Source organism: Nicrophorus vespilloides, unplaced genomic scaffold (assembly GCF_001412225.1).
Source record: "Nicrophorus vespilloides isolate i.1.1-1 unplaced genomic scaffold, Nicve_v1.0, whole genome shotgun sequence".
NCBI classification, from domain to species: domain Eukaryota; kingdom Metazoa; phylum Arthropoda; class Insecta; order Coleoptera; family Silphidae; genus Nicrophorus; species Nicrophorus vespilloides.
Genome location: NW_017097701.1, coordinates 1 through 18146, shown reverse-complemented (window position 1 = coordinate 18146; position 18146 = coordinate 1). Strand labels below are relative to the sequence as shown.

The following is an 18146-nucleotide window of genomic DNA, read 5'->3' as shown; positions in this document are numbered from 1 at the left end:
ATTAAAATCTAATTTCGTCTTAGATTCAATATAAATAATTAACTTTTTTAATCTGTTAAAGTTACTCAATCAACTTAATTCATTAAATCTTATAGACCTTTATTTGATCTGTAAATCAATTTTGATTAAGAAAATCCGTTAAAATTATACGTTTTCTTTAATTATGTATAAATACTTACAATTTATGCAATGAAAAATGACTTTTTAAATGGTTATTTTTTGTTTATATCTATATTTTATCCGTTAAAATTTATTTTTTTTATTTATAATTACTTTAAAATTCTTAATTAGCAATGAAATTTAATTTCTATAAAATACCAATTTTCTCAAAAAAAAAAAAATACGTCGAAGAACAGTTTACCTATTAAGTACGGTTTAATTGTCGTGAATTTTCCATTTACCTTTCACAAAATCGTTTAAGCAATGATTCAAATTTTATTGAAATAAAATGTTTAATCTCTTTAATAACTGTTTTATTAGACTTGAATTTTCTACTTGAAATTTGGTTCTAGAAAGTAAATCCTATTTTTATGAATATTTCTTACAATTTACAATTTATTGAGGAAATATTTATTTTCTTATTTTTTGCAAAGCAATTTTTGTATCTGTTTATTTATAGAAAATGGAACTTATTTTCTGGATGTGTTTTGGTTTGGAATTAACATGTAATATTGAGATATTGAAAATATTGTAAAACCTAATTGTAATTTTCAGGTTTGATGTTGGAGAACGAGAGGGTGATCTTCGAGCGAATGGATGCAAAAACTCCAATGTCTAAGTACTGGATGCCTCTGGTATGGGCGACGAACATCATAAATCGAGCACGAAAGGAATCGCTCATCACCAGTGATCAGATCGTGCAGACTTTACTCACAGAACTCTCTGTGATCAGACAAAAACTGGGCTCCTTGATAGGTTACGATACAGTCTGCGTTCCATTAGTTTACACTCAAGTAAGTGCATCATATCTAAACAAATATTAAGATTAGCATAATAATTCTCTTGATGATTGTGTTTTCATCCTGGACGTAATTGGATCTCTGCGGTTTTCAATTCATGCATTTAAAATAAAAAAAGAGAGAATTAAATACAAGATGAATTTCACGATAAAGCAGACGATGATGTAATTCACGTAATCAATTGCTATTAGAATTGACAGGGAAAATACACATTTCTTCAAATTGCATGCAATATAAATTAGTTTCTTCATGCCTCGTCTATCTTTGATTTGCAAGTACAATCAATTAATGCATTACAAGTTTCGACGCAGAAGCAATTTCGTGTGAATTGAGTAGTTGATAAAGCAGATTCGACACGCTTCTTTTGTTTTCCTGATCAAACGCAATAAGATTCCATTTAGCATTACTGGCGAGGCGCAAAAACGTTTCCAAGCAATTAATCTTCCTGTTTTTCTTTTCTAAATTAAAAAGGATATGACTAAGAATGACGCGAATTGCGATTTGCATCGATTTTGTTTTCGTGTTTTCCTATACAAATTTCCTATATGCATGCGTTATGCAACAACGCAGAATTGTTGTTGCGATTTATGCAGTCGAAATGCACGATTAAATTATCCACAGTCCTTGGATCGATCCGAGAGAGAAACTTAATTTACAAAAAAAAGTTTATATTTTAACAATAATTTTAGTTAATTTTCATTATTCTTAAAAGATTTTTTTGTTTTGTTTGTTATTAGTATTTTTATTTTATTTTTGTTCGTTCACGCTTGACTGGCAAACAATGATTCCTTGCGCAATCTTTAATGCTCGGATTCGAACATGTGCGCACACCCAACAAGGAAATGACTAGAGTCATGTACAAATGAAATAACTAAATAAAAATTTAAAAAAATACACTGTAAATGGAATCAGATTGGTTGCCTTTTTTTTTCCAATTAATTAAATTGTTTAACAATTGCAGGAAATTATCTGTTGATAATTATTTCTTTAGTTATATAATAACAGTGTAATACGCAGGTGGTTTGAATTATATTTTTTATGACATATTTAGTAGAAGGAAATACTTCAGTTATTATGTTATAATTTCTGTAGATTCAAGCATTTACAAATCGTTTTGTTTATACTTTTCCATTATACATACAAATCGAATAATTGACGTATAATAAGGTTTAATAAATTATACTATAAATTAGTTCTGTATGTTGTATTTTTACTGGTTTTTTTTAGTTATCTAAAGTTAATTTCCAAACAAATGTTATTGAGGATAATTGGTGGAAATGAAACAATTCTTATGTCAATGTGATGGGCGGTTAGAATGTATAAACATTTTGAAAAGAACATATATTAATAATATATAATGCTTAAAATCAATAATTTTATATATCAGCGTTTCTCAACCTTTTTGCTATAGAAATATATTTGTTTGAAGTTCACAATGCAACTGTCAATTGTTTCTAACATAAAAAATGTGACAGCTGTCACCTTACGTCAAAGTGACAGCTGTCATTTCGCTATAACATATATGCTATATTTGTTCTATAGAAATATGTTCTATTGTAGTAGCATTAATAAATATTGTTGTTATTAAGCATACAATGTTAATATATGCAAGACTGTTTAGAAAATGTAAATTAGAAGCAGTAAAGAGAGTAAATTGATTTGAAAATGAATAAAAAGAAAAAATAAAGAAATTGCACGTGAATGCAACAAACAAGAATCAATCTCGTGGCATGCAATTCGTTTTTATTAAGCCTTGAACGCGACTCGCAAATCATTCATGCAACTATTCCAGAGTTTTCCAAACCATCATTAAAAAAAAAACTCTCTCATTAAACTCAATACGGCAATTTCTTCCTCTATTAATTTCTCTTCGTTTTTTAATGGTTCCGCGTTCCATTTCGAACGCTCAAACAAACGTACAAAAAAAACAATCGTCAGGTTATAGCTTTAACCTTCGCTTTATGTACACTTGCCGTTTCAATACGATGCTGTAAAGGGCATTGGAACGCGTAATTGCTAATTTTTCATCCGTCGATAAATCAATTCGAATGCTGGTGGGTACTTCCAGCTAAAAACCGATCGAGAATTACAACAAAAAAAAAGGCAACTCAACAGTTGTCCAAGGGCGATGCGACGTGGAAGTGAAGTGGAAAGGTCAACTTGGTTTATATATATATATAAAAAAAGAGAAACTATCCAATTGGAATTGGAATGATCATGATTTTGTGTTTTTCAAAATGTTTATAGTTTGAGTTTAATTCTGGCTTTAAAATCCGGGTTTTTGTTTCCACAGTGGTATTTTAACGAGTTTCCAATATTTTTAACAGCGATTTAATCTACCACGTAAATTCGGAGTGCGTCATTCGAATTTTTTTTTGATAATACCTGTATTCATTTTATTTGTTTCTGTGAAATTTTGTTCCATGATACAAGTTTTATTTGTTTCTATCTTTCATTTTGAAGTTCACCTTTCATGAATAGATGTCTGCAGATGTTATTTTGAACAGAGTATAATATAAAATTTAAAAAAAGGGAAATTTTTCACTTTATTTCATTGAAATCAATATCGTTAGAAATCACATTAAAGTCACATTCTTGTTTTTGGTTGGTACACCTAGTAGAATTATAGATGTTCAAGTGTAGACGAATTAGTATATTTGTAAAACGTTTAAAGTGAAAGTAGTAAAAATAATTTAAATATAATAAAATAAAGACATATAGTTTTCAATAATTATGAATAATTGTCGTTATGTATATTTTTGTATACATTTGTCTACTGTTGAAATAAACAATATTTTTATTGTTAAAATATAAGAATTTAACATCAATTGATTCTTCTTTACTTATTTGTAAACTTAGAGACTTTGGTTAATCTATAAAACTAAGAGAAATTGTTATGATGGATGGAGTTGCATATCGAATGTTTTGGTACTTTCATGCTCTGTATGCAAGAGCAACAAGACTCGCGTTTATTCTACGAAGGGAGAAAGACCGGTTCGAACAGACAAGACAATTACGAGTTTACCTTGAGAACGATTGTACTTTGACGAAATGGAGAGGAAGGAGGAGACTATTGAAAATATAATATAAAAAAAATCAGTAAAAATAGATTGATCGAAACAAGATGCAGTTTTGCTCATTTGGAGCACACATCGCCAGGAAATAATAATTCAAACACTTTCTAATTGTCCCATAGAAAGGCTATTAATTACGAAACTTTTCGTTTCAATGTTTTTTTCTGCCATTATTATCGACGCCGTTTATCTCCTTCGGTCGAAGCATTGTTTAGAAATCGAAAACGCATTTGGGTTTCTGGCACTAACAACTGCACAGCACAGCACGAGCGAGGAATATCCTTTAAAGCAACTTTCGGTTTCGCTCATATTTCTTATAATCGTTTTTTTTTGGTAGATGGAAGCCGAAGACCTTTCCCAAAAGGTTTCGACCGTAAATCGTGAGAGAGTCTTCGACCTCGAGGGCTCCATTTTTTTTTATCTTTCTGCTGCTAGCGTCGTTTGGGGGTAGGAGGACGTAAATACCGTGATTAATGCTCGAAACGAAAGTCGGTTTAGATCTGGCTTACAGTAATCAGCGGTAATACAGCGATATGTAGGTAATAAAGTTAATCGGCAAGGAAGAGATCAGAGAAAGGAGATTCTAAATATAAATCCAATTATGCCAGAAGACAAAACTGTGGTAGCTCTTTAAATAGCCTCTGGTTACAAGCTACGATCTTTAAACCAATCAACGAAAAGATTAGCGCCATCTATGCATTTCACTTTTCTGTAATGCTGTATTGCTGCAGCTAATTGAGAAATCTAATTATACTCTCTCTCCGTATTCGCGATTAATCATTGGGTTATTATTCAGAGCGCGCGGGGTTTCCTAGACTCTCTAACTCAGATCTAGAGCACCAAAGTCCATTGTTTATTCATTAGATACCATTTATCAATTATTTGCAAACATACTTATATAACTTGATTTCTATTAACCTATATATATATATACAATACAAATTCACTAATATATTCATTCTGTTCATAATCTTCAAGTTTTTGCAAGATATTCAACTATTTATTTAAACAAAATTTATTGTCACTTGATCACTTCACTTAATTCTTATATATACAGTGGAACCTCGCTTAACGAGTTTAATCAGTTCCAAAATTTTCGGATTTTCACTCATATAGTGAAACATATTCAAAAATACAAAAGTTTTAAAAATGATGTAGCAGGTGCACAATCCGGGACTTCTCTTCTCATCGTCGCTCATTTTTCGTCGAATCATTTTTTTTCAATTAATTTTGCTCGGTAAGCAAGGTTCCAATGTATTGTCTTAAGAAATAAAAAAAGTTAATATCATTATAGACTTGAAAATTTGATTACTAATAATTGACGTTTCACGATTCAATCATTATTTTTTAAACTAAATGTACAACTTTTTAATTAATCAAGTACTTAAATATTTAATGACTTATTAATCAATAGAAATTTAATAATCACACGATTATTCACTCAATTCCTAAATGAACCGATGACATGAGCCTCGCAAATGTTTACCCAGTGAGTGAATATTTATATATAGAATTTTTTTATAAAAACTTCGTACTCTTAAGTCTTTAACTTAGAGGACGCTTTCCGCTCATTAAAGTACATAAATAACATCAGATTGTTAACTATGTTCCGTGTCATTTTGCGCAACTCGAGGATGAATAATATTTGTGCCACTAAAATCATTTTTTTTTAAACTCTTCTTTAATGATGCTTTTACCAAGAAGTGTGTACACATATACCCTGATACGATCGTCTCACACGTATAATTTATTTCATTATCCGCTTTGCATCGAATCTGGTTTAGTGATGATGTTTACATTCGCACAACTGCAACCGCATACAATTTATACATTCATTAATATCTCATCATTATCATCTCATTCTCCAGCAACTTTGTTTTAATTATCTTCGTATTTTGTATATGTCAACAGTTTAATTTCTTCAAGATCAGTTCATATTAGATGATCAGATTACTCCCAAGGACTTTATTAGAAATTAAATTCCTTGGAAATGTTAACAAAACATGAATTAGAAATTGAATGAATCGTTTGTTTTTAAGTGATTAAACAAATTGGGTTAATATTATTTAAAACAAGCTTAAAAACCAAGACATAATTGTTTTAATTGTTATATTTTTGAATGGATTTAAAGAAGAAATGGCGATTAGTAAATTATTTCTAGTGCAAGGTCAATGTACGAAAAAAAATAAATGAGAACGAAACAATGAAAGGTATTGAAAATGCTAATGTTCTGATATAAATATAGCCTTCTTGATTGTATCGTGCAGAAACCTGATAATTATGGTTTTGTTCATAGTTTATTAGGTGAAGGTGGCTTTAATCTCTTAATTATTCGACACTGAATTAGAATACACTCACACACATTGTTTTTCATGGTAATTTGATTTTTTTTGGATAAATACAAGGAATTAAATTTGATTATAATCCGGAACTAAAGGTCCTCGGTCCACATGCACATACGAAACCTGTGATTATGTTATGAATTTGGTATCAAAAAAAGTTGGAATTACTTTTCATAATTTTTCTTCTTAAGTTTATCTTATGTTAATTTGAGCTATTGCATACTATTCGAGGCTAGTCTTACATAACTTTCCAATGGGTTGTAGTGTGTAATTTAAGGCTTTAGCATCATTGATAAGAATGCGGTTCGGCATAATGAGACCTTTAGAGATGTCAGAGTAAATGGAAGGCCAACGTTTAAGAGTGTTCTTTGTTTGTGTCGTTGAAGTCGTGGCTAATTGCTCTCGGAAAAGGGTCAAGTTTGACCTCTTTCAAAAGGTCTCTTGATTCACAGCAAAATCTCGTTTGTCTGGAGTTTAAAATGTAATGAATAATTATTAATATTTTCTCGTCTACCTTAAAACGTAATAAAGTTGGTCTGTTTCCAAATAATCAAGATTGGAGCCGTAATTAAAGCCCGCAGTAAACAACCATGTGGCTTATATTATTATATGATAAAAATATATTATGTATTTATTAGAAATTGGCGCAAATATTAATGTCTATAGTTGTTATAAAATTGATTATTTTTTCTTTGATTTTGATCACGTTTCTATCATAAAAGTGTTTTTGCAATAGTTTTTATCAGATGTGCAGGAATTTGAACATATAGTTTTACATGAGAGATATTTGAAAATTTACATAAGCACGCAGCACTATTAAATACATAAACTATTCTTTATTGGGCAATATTTTAATTTTAATTGGAAACGCCTTTTATAGCATCGTAAACTGATGATTGTTTTGAACAGATAGGAAGAGTTAAACTTGACATACAGGCACGATTCGTGTCCCGAAAAAAAAAGATCATTTTAATTAAAAAAAATTAAACCCAATGAAATTTTATTTATTTTCTAAATTAAAACTTCGTAAATATAAAAAAACATGAATAAACAATTGTTATACAGCGAAAATGGTAGACACAAACAATACTAACTAAAATAATAATGAAGAAAAAAAAAACGCGAAACGCGTGCATTGTGGAAAATGCAGGTTTCACTCTGTCGCATTTAATTAAAAAAAAAAAAGAACGCTGTAGAAAACTCCATTTATAATTGGTAGGAAACTTTCTTACAGGAAACACGGCATATTTTTAGATCATTAATTACTGCAAATAAATCGAGAGAGAGAGAATAAAAAAAAAGAGCGGATATCTTGTTTGTGCTTCTCCATGGAAGGACGATTTTCCCAATGTTGGATAATAATCAACGATTCGCAATGTTCGAACGAAAAAAAAATAGAACTAAAAATAAAACATACATTTATTATAGGCGATTTGTTGTTTTCACGTGGCTTTTATTATCCAATTCCAATACAAAAAAAAAAGCAATTAGGCAACTGCAGCATTTTTAAAATCTAACCTTTATTGCGAGTAAAGTTAAATATTTCGCATAGTGCGGTTCCGCTAATATCACGGACTGTTCAAAACCTGACTAATACACGGCACAAAATAGTTTGTTTTGAAATTTTCTAATCGAAATCTAATGAATCTGAATTGATTGAAGATATAATTATTATTTGTTTAGAAACTGTAATAATGTAATTATAGATGTGAAAAATTGAAGATTTGGTGGAAATTACACTGTTGTTTATTTTTTTTGTCGGTATGGAAGAATACTGGATGAGGTTTCATTAACTCGGGCCTTGAATCTCTCTGGTTATTACGCTTCGAAACTGCTTTTTTTTATTGCTTTAATCGACATGTAATTGCACGAAATGCGGAGTGCATTTTCGTCGATTTTCAAGGTAAATTACCAAATAAAAATTACACAAAATCGAGTTGCAAATACAGAAAAAAAAAACATAATTCTTATTACTTCAATTATTATTATATAACAATTGTATTTTTTTTTGTGTAAATTAATTTTAAATATCGGAACAAAATTCATTCCTAAAGAATTAAAAGTTATATGTTTTGAGTATTTTTAGAATATAAATAACGATTAATATCAGAATTGTGTATTAGAACCTATCTGCTTCAATTGCTATAAAAACTTACGTAATTGATGATTTATGTTATTTTTTTTAGGTAGTAACATTGGCACTATACACGTACTTCATAGCAGCTCTCATGGGAAGACAGTTCATACCAGATGCTCCTCAACCTGTTGGGAAATTCGAGGATCCAGACATGTATTTCCCATTTTTCACAGCTTTACAGGTAAAGTATTAACATAAAATGTGGATAGTTTTCAATTTACGAACTTTCAATTTACGAATCTTTATTTTTATCAATAAAATGATCATTTTACATTTTCGAAGGAATGAATCAATTAGTAAAGTCCTTAGTTTCAAAGTCCTTTTATTGAGAAATGATTTAATTTGTTTTTATTTTTCAAAACTTGTGCTAAATGGTTCACGATAATTTTATATGAACAATAATTATAATGATATTGATGAATTATTTTCTATAATTTAAATGTCAGACAAATAATTATCAATAATTTGATCAATTGTTTTCGTACTCTTATTTGTCTCAAAAATAAAGCGGTTTCTGGCAAAACACGAGGTCGCTTTCTCATTTGCATATTAATTCCAAGAAATCTTTCACTACAGAAGTCGGTATAATTGTGATCCAATATCTTAAACTCAGTCATGTTTTTTCTTAAAAAATATATAAATAATTTGCGTAACAACATCACTTGCGGATTATCCAATGAAGAAATAAATAGATGTGATTGCCAAGAAATCACTATCGATCAATAGAATCTTGGAAATACCGAAGATTTATATAATAATTACACTATTATTATTATTATTAATTGTGTATTCTAATTTCAGTTCTGTTTTTACGTGGGATGGCTGAAAGTTGCCGAAGTGCTGATCAATCCCTTCGGTGAAGACGACGACGACATTGAGCTGAATTGGCTCATCGACAGGCACATCAAGGTGAGATAAACTCAAATTCAAATCATAGGAAACGACTATCATTATCATCAATCAAATTCGCACGGAAATTTCATGCGAAAAAAAAAAATAATATGCGAGAATTCGAGGCGAAGAAACAAAGAGACCGCGCTCTCTAGGACATCAAACATTTGCGTTACGTAATGTTTGGTTTGATTACGTTAAACCAACGACAAAAAAAAATATATGATAAATAAATATTGTGGCGAAAAAAAGTAATTTACCGTCGCTCTTCGGGGAAATCGCGAATTTTAATTCAATTTCAAAGACAATTCGAGGGCAAACCCGAAATTTCATTAGTGTTTGTGTTTTTTTTTTGGTTGATGTTCGCAAGGTTTATTTAAAAATTTGCAAGGCGGTATTGTATAAGTAGTTTTTAATAACGTAATCCTGTGATTATTTTTGTATATTTGTTTATGTATGTAGAAGAGCGTAGATTAGAATTTTTATAAGGTCAAGATTACAGTGTGAATCACAGATTTTATCATGCAAATTTTTCAATAATCTAGTATTATCGATTTAATACAAACTGTTATAAACTTAATAGAAAAAAAAATGTGGCAAAACATAATAGTAATGCTTCTTTTATGACACTTCTTACGTAAGTTGACAGAAGATGCTGTGAAAAAATCTGTAATTATTCTACTAAGTCGTCTCTATTATTTTTTTAGTAATAACTAAATGTTCAAGGGAGAATACAGTATTGATGAAATATACTAAAATTTAAAATAAGAAGATAAAATAATGTAGTTTAAAAGTCTATCGAAGGTCAAATTTATATTATTAAATTTTGTTTTGTTTTTGCAGAACATGCATTATTTATTCGATTTTATACATAATTTCAAAGAATTTAGAATAATGTTAAAAAAAACTACAAAAGAATAAATTTATTGTCTCAACGTGATTATATAAATAATGCTAGTTTCTTTAATCTGTAAAATAGTTGTATGTAGCCAATTGCAACTTGTATAGACTTAAACTTAATTGCACTACAATTGCACTAAACAAATGATGGATTGAAGTGTAGATTTTACATATTAACTTTATTTATTCTTCAGCAATGGATATGTATGTTCTTATATAATATTGATTGACTAGAGAGTAATTATGTTTATTATGGTGTTTACTAGGAGATTCGAAATGTTATGCAAATGACTATAATTTAAACTTTTTGACATTGAGATAAATCATTGTCCGAGGCGGAGGCGCGTGGGCAAATTCATTGTATTCCATTCATGGTAAATATGTACGCGAAGCCGCACCGAAAAATATAAATAAATAAATAAAATAGATGCAAAATGTTGGCGGTTTCGTCAGTATGCCAATAAGCCGTTCCTATTTTCGATCCGATCGTGTGACACATTATAACAGTACACGAACGCAAATCGTTTACATTTGCGATTTGTATTCACGTCGGCTGCTTCATAATTAGTATTGTTTATGGATAAAAGTGCCACGGACGCGAACGTATTTTTATTTGTTGCTGTTTTTATATACTTTTAACAGTCGCAGTTAAAGCGAAAAACTGATGCAAATAGAATTGCATAAGTTCTGCTTCTTGTTTCTCATATTCACAATGATTGTATTGTTAGTAATTGAGAAGTTTTAACATTTCATTTTATTTTGCAGGCTAGTTACATGATCGTCGATGAAATGCACGAGGAGCATCCGGAATTGTTGAAGGATCAGTTCTGGGATGATGTCGTCCCCACAGATCTTCCTTATACCGTGGCTTCGGAGCACTGCAGAAGGGAAGAACCTAAAGGTTCTGCTGAGAAGTATAAGGTGAAGACGGCGGACGCTTTGTACGCTAATCTTCAGGTTCCTTCCAGGAAGATCATTATTGACGATATGTACGCAGATTACGTAAGTATCGCAGTTATATTTGTATTTAAGAAAAAAAGTTTTTAAATGTTCATTTAATAATTAAAAAACAAAATCTGCTTCTTGATGACGTATTTGTGTAGTTGGGTGTGTAAAGTAAAGAAGAAAAATAAGGTCATAAGTTATGCCAAATGCGTATGTGGAAAATGCTGTGGGAGAGACTAATGAATTGTGATGTTGTAATTTTAGGAGAGCGTGGACACGCCGATCGTTCAAAGGCGGAAGAGTCCAAGTTGGATCAATAGGATTTCGATATCGAGGCCACGCGGATCCGTTAGATCCGCCTCTACTGCGTACTCTTCAGGTGGTCTCTTCTCGAGGCACAGAGGGAACTCGGTATACGCGGAAACAGCAGGACAACTGCCTCATCAGCAGCAGCCGAAAATGTCCATTTACGATAGGCTGGTCAGAAGGTCGGGTCGCAACAAGAATCATACGAAAACAGGTAAGGATTGAGCTCTGACGATACACGACAAGTTTATATTTAATACGTTTCAATTGCAGTTAAGAGTCGACCGAGGATTCCAACGCCTGACGTGACCAAGGAAGTGGTGGACAGGGAGAACCGTTTGGCGCAGAACGCTGTACACATGCAGAATCAAATTTCGCCAAATGTTACATTGATGGCGCATCAGCTGCAAGGAGCTTGTCCTAATGATGTTCCGATGGTGCAGGTGGTGTTGTCACCTATACAAGAGCTCGATGGAAGCGGTTCTGTTAACAACACTTTGCATGCCGGGCAACCTGGAACAGCTGCTTTAGCTCAAGCCGTTCTTTCGCCAGGTTTAGGTCCTGTGTTGACTAAGCCAATAACTGTCTCGCAGTTAACTAGTTTAGGTTTAGCTAAAGTCACGAGTAGTCCGCTTCTGACTAAAGCAGTTGCTATCAATTCGAGTCCGCTCTTCGCTAGAGCCGTAGCTGACACCTCTCAGCCCTCCACTCTGATAGAGTACACGCCCGAGGGTTTGGTCAAGGTCACGAAGAGTCCTCTTTTACAAGGTGCGGATTCGTTACATGACAGTCCGTCCTCCGGGAAAGCTCTCACGGACGACGGATACACTTCAGATGGTTTGACCAAAGTCACCAACAGTCCTCTGTTCACCGGCGTCGATCAATCCTGCATGCTAGCAGAGTATACTTCAGATGATGAGATGAAGCAGAATATCAGCAGCAGGAGCAGCAACGCTTCGAATCACACGAACGCTTCGAACGACACGAAGGAGGCCACCGATACCACGGCCTCCCTCACATCCAACGGAATCGGAATCGAATCCGAGAGGAAGATATCCATGAACACGCCGAGTACATTATCCAGTCCGCACTTGGAGTTTCTGAGCTCACCGAGCGACAACGCCAGCAGGAAGACCTCGGTGGCCTCGCAGAGTTCATCACCGAAACGCGAAGTGTACGTTTGATGAACGTCCAACTCTAGTTTCATGCGATATATAGTGATATATGTAATTGTGTTTTTGTGATATTTTAGATTTTACATTGTTATTAAGTTATAAATATCCTCCCCTACTACCCCTTGACTATATTCTTCACCACAAAACGAATTGCGCTGAAAGTTGGCTATGAATCGACCAAAACTATTATCCACCGACCAACAAACTTGATAAAACTCAATGATGATCAAGACAAGATTATATAACAATAAGATTCCTACTTTCTACTTGATCATGATCATAACAATCCTAAAGTAAATCTTCTGTTGATATATACAAAATTAGAAATGCGATTGTTTGGGTTTGATTGTAATGTGATGCTTTTGCATTTTATGTTAAAATGTGCGGAACGTATTATTTTATTGGGATAGCGCAATTTCACTGTAAATATTAAATATTAATATTTGTTTCTATATATTCTTTGTTTTTTTTGTAATTCGACTTGAATTTTAATATTTTGTAAATATTGAATTAATTGTTTTCATTTGTATCTCTTTCCTTCATTGTTCTCTTTTTCTCTCTTTATTTTGGGTGTAAGATGGTTATTATTTTTTACGTTTCTTTTTCCTTTTTTTTTACATTAATTAACTATTTTTTTATATATATATTATTCTAGTGCATATGAAAAAAAAATATGATTACAACTATTTTAGTCCCATTGTATATATTTATATATTATATTATATTTGATGACTATTTGTTATTAAAAATAATTTATTGGAGTTTTGTTGTAATTATTGTTTATCCTTAATCGTGTTTTACTTTAATTGTTAATAAGTACATTTTTTTTGTATTTTAAACTCCTTATAGTATATTATACAACAGTTATCTTATATCTTGTTAAACATCTTTGTTTATTTACAAGATATCATGAAAACTTCAGTGAATTCTAGATATAAGTCAATAGTTTTATTAAAACGTGACAACTATTAACAATATATTTATTATTTTCATACCTCTAACAACAATTATTTCCAATAACAATAATAATTTATTGGCCAGACATCAATACAAAAAAAAAGTACATTCTATAAATAAGTAATGAGAGGAAAAAAAAGCAGCGGAGTAGGAACAAGTAGGTATCAATCAAGAGATATTATGTATTGGAATAGGGATAATGTGGGATATTTAAATTTGGGAAAGATATTTGGGTTTCGAGGGGCACAGAATTTAGAGAGGGATTTAGCTATGTTGGATTGTTTGGATTTAAATTTCAAGAAGAGGGAAAGGTACCGGTCGAGGAGAGGAACTATTTTGGTTTTGGAGTAAAGGATATCATAAGAAGGATTGTGTAGAGGATTGTTAGGAAGTTAAATTTTGGTGAGGATACGAAGGGCAGGACGTTCGGATACGGACGGTTTTAGGACATTATTTAACGTAACATGGGGAGACAAAAGGGATATCCGATGGTAGGGAATAAGGAGTTTGGTCTTGGATGGGTTAAATTTGAGGCGCCATTTTTTTAAACCATAAAATGGTCGAGGATAGGAGGTTTTAAAGGTTAAGAATAGAGGATTTCATATACTATGAAATCATTTATGCTGTTAATAATTGCTATATTATAATTTGGTGAAAGGTTTCTTAACATTATTTAAAGTAGTACGTATATTTTTCTTTTAGTAGTATTTCGATAGATTAACTTCAGTCTGATTTCAACAAACTTTCAATTAAAGTATTTTTCTATCAAAATTATTTCAGTACTGTTACTAAGTAGACCTTCTTTTTACAATACCAATTCATGACTACCTTGGTTTGATTATTAATTACTTCATCAAAATACTTGCATTAACAGAAGTTACTTGACAAGTATATTGTATTAAGCATGATTAAGGTATTTCAGAAGGCGTGGGAAATCAATGTAGTGTCATCAGCGTATTGAAGGACATAGAGGTTGGGATCGAATGTATTAGGATCGGGGCTATACATATCACAACAAAAAAGATTATATAACAGAGGAGTTAGAGGGGAGCCTTGCGGGACACCCTGAAGCAGGGAAAAGGAACTGGAGAAGGAGTTGCGGATCTTAACTTTAAGGAAACGATTATTTAAGAGGTTTTTGATGGTGCTGATGAGGTAAGGTGGGAGATTTGTAAGGAAAAGTTTATAAAAGAAACCCCGATGTCTGGCCAATAAATTATTATTATTGGAAATAATTGTTGTTAGAGGTATGAAAATACCATTATTTCCATTTCTTGTTATAATTGATTTGTTTGAATAAAACATATCCTTCTTCCTAAATACATTGAACATTTTACTAATGAAGTTATTTGTTATTTACACAAAAAAAAAATAGGTAACAAGTATTCTCAAAGACTAATTGTAAATTAAATTCGTCATAAAAATAACTGATTAAATTATCATAATAGATGAACGTCTTATTTTTAATTGACATTTAATTGAAATAAACTTTATTAAAAAATATATCAAGCAATTATAATGTATCAATTAAATCATCTTAGAAATGTCAATTAAAGTTGAAGTTGTCAAACAATGATTGATATCTTTCTAATAAGTAAAAATTGCATTTAAATAATAAATACAAATTATTGACTAACTATGTTTATTTACTAACTTGAATAATGCAACATGAATACATAAATATTCATTTGAGATGAACAAATTCGAGTGGTTTGCAGAATTTATATGCGTTATTTGATACACGGTATGTAGAATGCAGTGTGTAGCTTCCTTAATACGAATCTTGAAGATTCGGATCCGGAATGCGGAGAATCCAGAAGAAAACTAGGAATCATTGCCATCAGGCAGGTATGAAAGCGCAACGTTTTATTTTTGTGTGTGAAAAAGTGGCAGTCGTTAATTCGAATGAATACTGGGATATATATCTCATCAATTAGAGAAAAAGCGTCCATTCATGGAAGACCGTAACAAATGCGTTTCGCTTTCAGAGCGGATATCAGAAAAATAAGGAAATTAAGTTAGTGAAGTTACAGAGAGAACATGGGGGAGCTAAAAGGAGGTGAATCATACGCAAAAGAATTTCTAATTGAATTTGCTTGTTTGGAGTGAAAAGTTGCGCAAATGTATTAAGCAATTAGGGTGGTATTGTGCGAGCCGAGAGCGAGTGTGTGCAAGCATGCATCTGTTTGCGTCTGTATGTATGTATATGGTGAAGCCTCACTGCGTTTGTATTGGTAATGTATTTGTTTGTGTATGTATGTATGTGTATGCCGGTTTTGAACTATGCAAGCAAGTTGGGATCATTTTTCATTGCGCATTCTGCGGCTCCGCGGCCTGGGCAATTAGATTTCAATAAAAACACCGTCCGTCTAATTGTGCAATTACTTGTATAAATCACGCCAAATTGTCTACTATTAATGTCTAAATGGGATAATACATTGCACGCACCGCGACCATACATAATATTTGCATTCAGGTTGTGCAAAAAAAAACCCTCCCTCCCTTCACCCGCTCTTAATTGGTTATGCATAGTTGAGCGGACAACGAAATCGGCGGAAGGACGGCCGGACTGGACGAACGTGAGGAAGATACGCGCGGCAAAATTGTAAAAATCGTAAAGAGAACAGAACGTAGAAGAACGCGGCGCGCTAATGAATGTCAATTACGTGGAATTAAAACGTTCTTCATTATCGTAATAATTAATTAAAGCGAATTTGTTGCAACGTTTTGTCTTTATTAAACAGTTACTAAGAACAGATAAAGGTAATTTCCATTCAATATATTTCGTATAATTAACATTGCTGCCATCTACATTTATTCGTTGCATTATGCTACAAATATATTGAATGAAATATGTCAATAGCTTAACCAAAACTCATTACCAATTTAATTTCAAAGAAAGTAATCATATTTCTATATTAATTAATCAAGATATCTAAGAATTAGAAATGTCAATTATGAGAAATTAAATGTTTTTGTATAATTAAATTTGCAACATTACTACCATCTACTTTCAAGAAAAATAATCATATTTTTCTATTAATTGATCAAGATACCTAAGAAATAGAATTATCAATTATGTGAATTTAAAACGTTAAAACTTTATTAAACAATTACTAACAATAAATAAAACTAATTTTTACTGTAAAATTAAATCAGAAATATTGCTGTCATCTATATTTATTTGATTCCATACTGATTACATAGTTAAAGTTGGTAATACTTGATAATACTGGTAGTACATAGTTGGTAAGACTTTAACTATGTAATCAGTATGGAATGTCAATTAGTTCTTCATTAACGTAATTATTAATTAAAAGAATTTTATTTCTAATTTTTTTTTGTTAATAATAGTAATATTATCAATTTAATTTAAACGTGTTATATAATTTACAAAACGGTTGCCAACTGTAAAGTGTTTAACAAAATTTTCCTATGCCATTATAATTTGTACATTAATTAATCAAAGTATCTTTGAAATAAAAAAAACACATCGATTACAGTTGAAGCCAAAACCCATTACCAACTTAATTTCAAAGAAAGTAATCATATTTCTCTATTAATTAATCAAGATATTTAAGAAATAGAAATGTCAATTATGAGAACTTAAATGTTCTTGATTATCGTAAGAATAAATTAATAACGAATTACTTTAGTCTTTATACATTTTGTATAATTAAATTTGCAAAATTACTGCCATCTACTTTCAAGATAAGTAATCATATTTTTTTATTAATTGATCAAGATACCTAAGAAATAGAAATGTCAATTATGTGAATTGAAGGTTTTTATTTTTTAATTAGTTAAATTGAATTTATTGCAAAGTTTTCTCTTTATTAAACAGTTAAATAAAACTATTTTTTACTATACAATTAAATCAGAAATATTGCTGTCATCTATATTTATTTGTAACAATACTTAATTCAAAAATAAAAATCAATAGATTAAACAAAAAGTATTACCAACTTTAAATTAACTATGTAATCAGTTTGGAATGTCAATTAGTTCTTCATTAACGTAATTATTAATTAAAACAATTTTGTTACTAATTTTTTTTGTTAATAATAGTAATATTATCAATTTAATTTAAATGTGTTATATAATTTACAAAACGGTTGCCAACTGTAAAGTGTTTAACAAAATTTTCCTATGCTATTATAATTTGTACATTAATTAATCATAGTATCTTAGAAATAAAAAAAAACACATTGATTACAGTTGAAGTTGTCAAAAAAAAATAAGATTGCATGCTTTTGGTAATTATTATATTTAGTTAATTAATACAGATTAAAATTTAAATAATTTAAAATTGCAGCGAAATTACTTGAAGGAAATACTGTCAATAGCTTAACCAAAACCCATTACCAACTTAATTTCAAAGAAAGTAATCAAATTTCTCTATTAATTAATGAAGATATCTAAGAATTAGAAATGTCAATTATGAGAAATTAAATGTTCTT

At 30.8% G+C, this 18146-nt stretch overlaps 1 protein-coding gene across 1 annotated transcript; it reads left to right on the top strand.

The window, feature by feature from the left end:
- The first annotated feature begins 690 nt into the window (after positions 1-690).
- LOC108560780 lies at positions 691-13139 on the top strand. Its single transcript, XM_017918461.1, has 6 exons — positions 691-953; positions 8562-8693; positions 9314-9421; positions 11069-11305; positions 11513-11768; positions 11828-13139. Exons 1-6 carry the CDS (start codon positions 720-722, stop codon positions 12736-12738), a joined length of 1878 nt encoding a protein of 625 aa, XP_017773950.1. The 5' UTR covers positions 691-719; the 3' UTR covers positions 12739-13139.
- The last annotated feature ends 5007 nt before the right edge of the window (positions 13140-18146 follow it).

Coding starts and splice junctions, on each gene's coding strand:
- LOC108560780 (XM_017918461.1), top strand. CDS start 720: ATGTTGGAGAACGAGAGGGTGATCTTCGAGCGAATGGATGCAAAAACT. Junction 954..8,561: donor TTCCATTAGTTTACACTCAA/GTAAGTGCATCA, acceptor TATTTTTTTTAG/GTAGTAACATTGGCACTATA. Junction 11,306..11,512: donor ACGATATGTACGCAGATTAC/GTAAGTATCGCA, acceptor TTGTAATTTTAG/GAGAGCGTGGACACGCCGAT.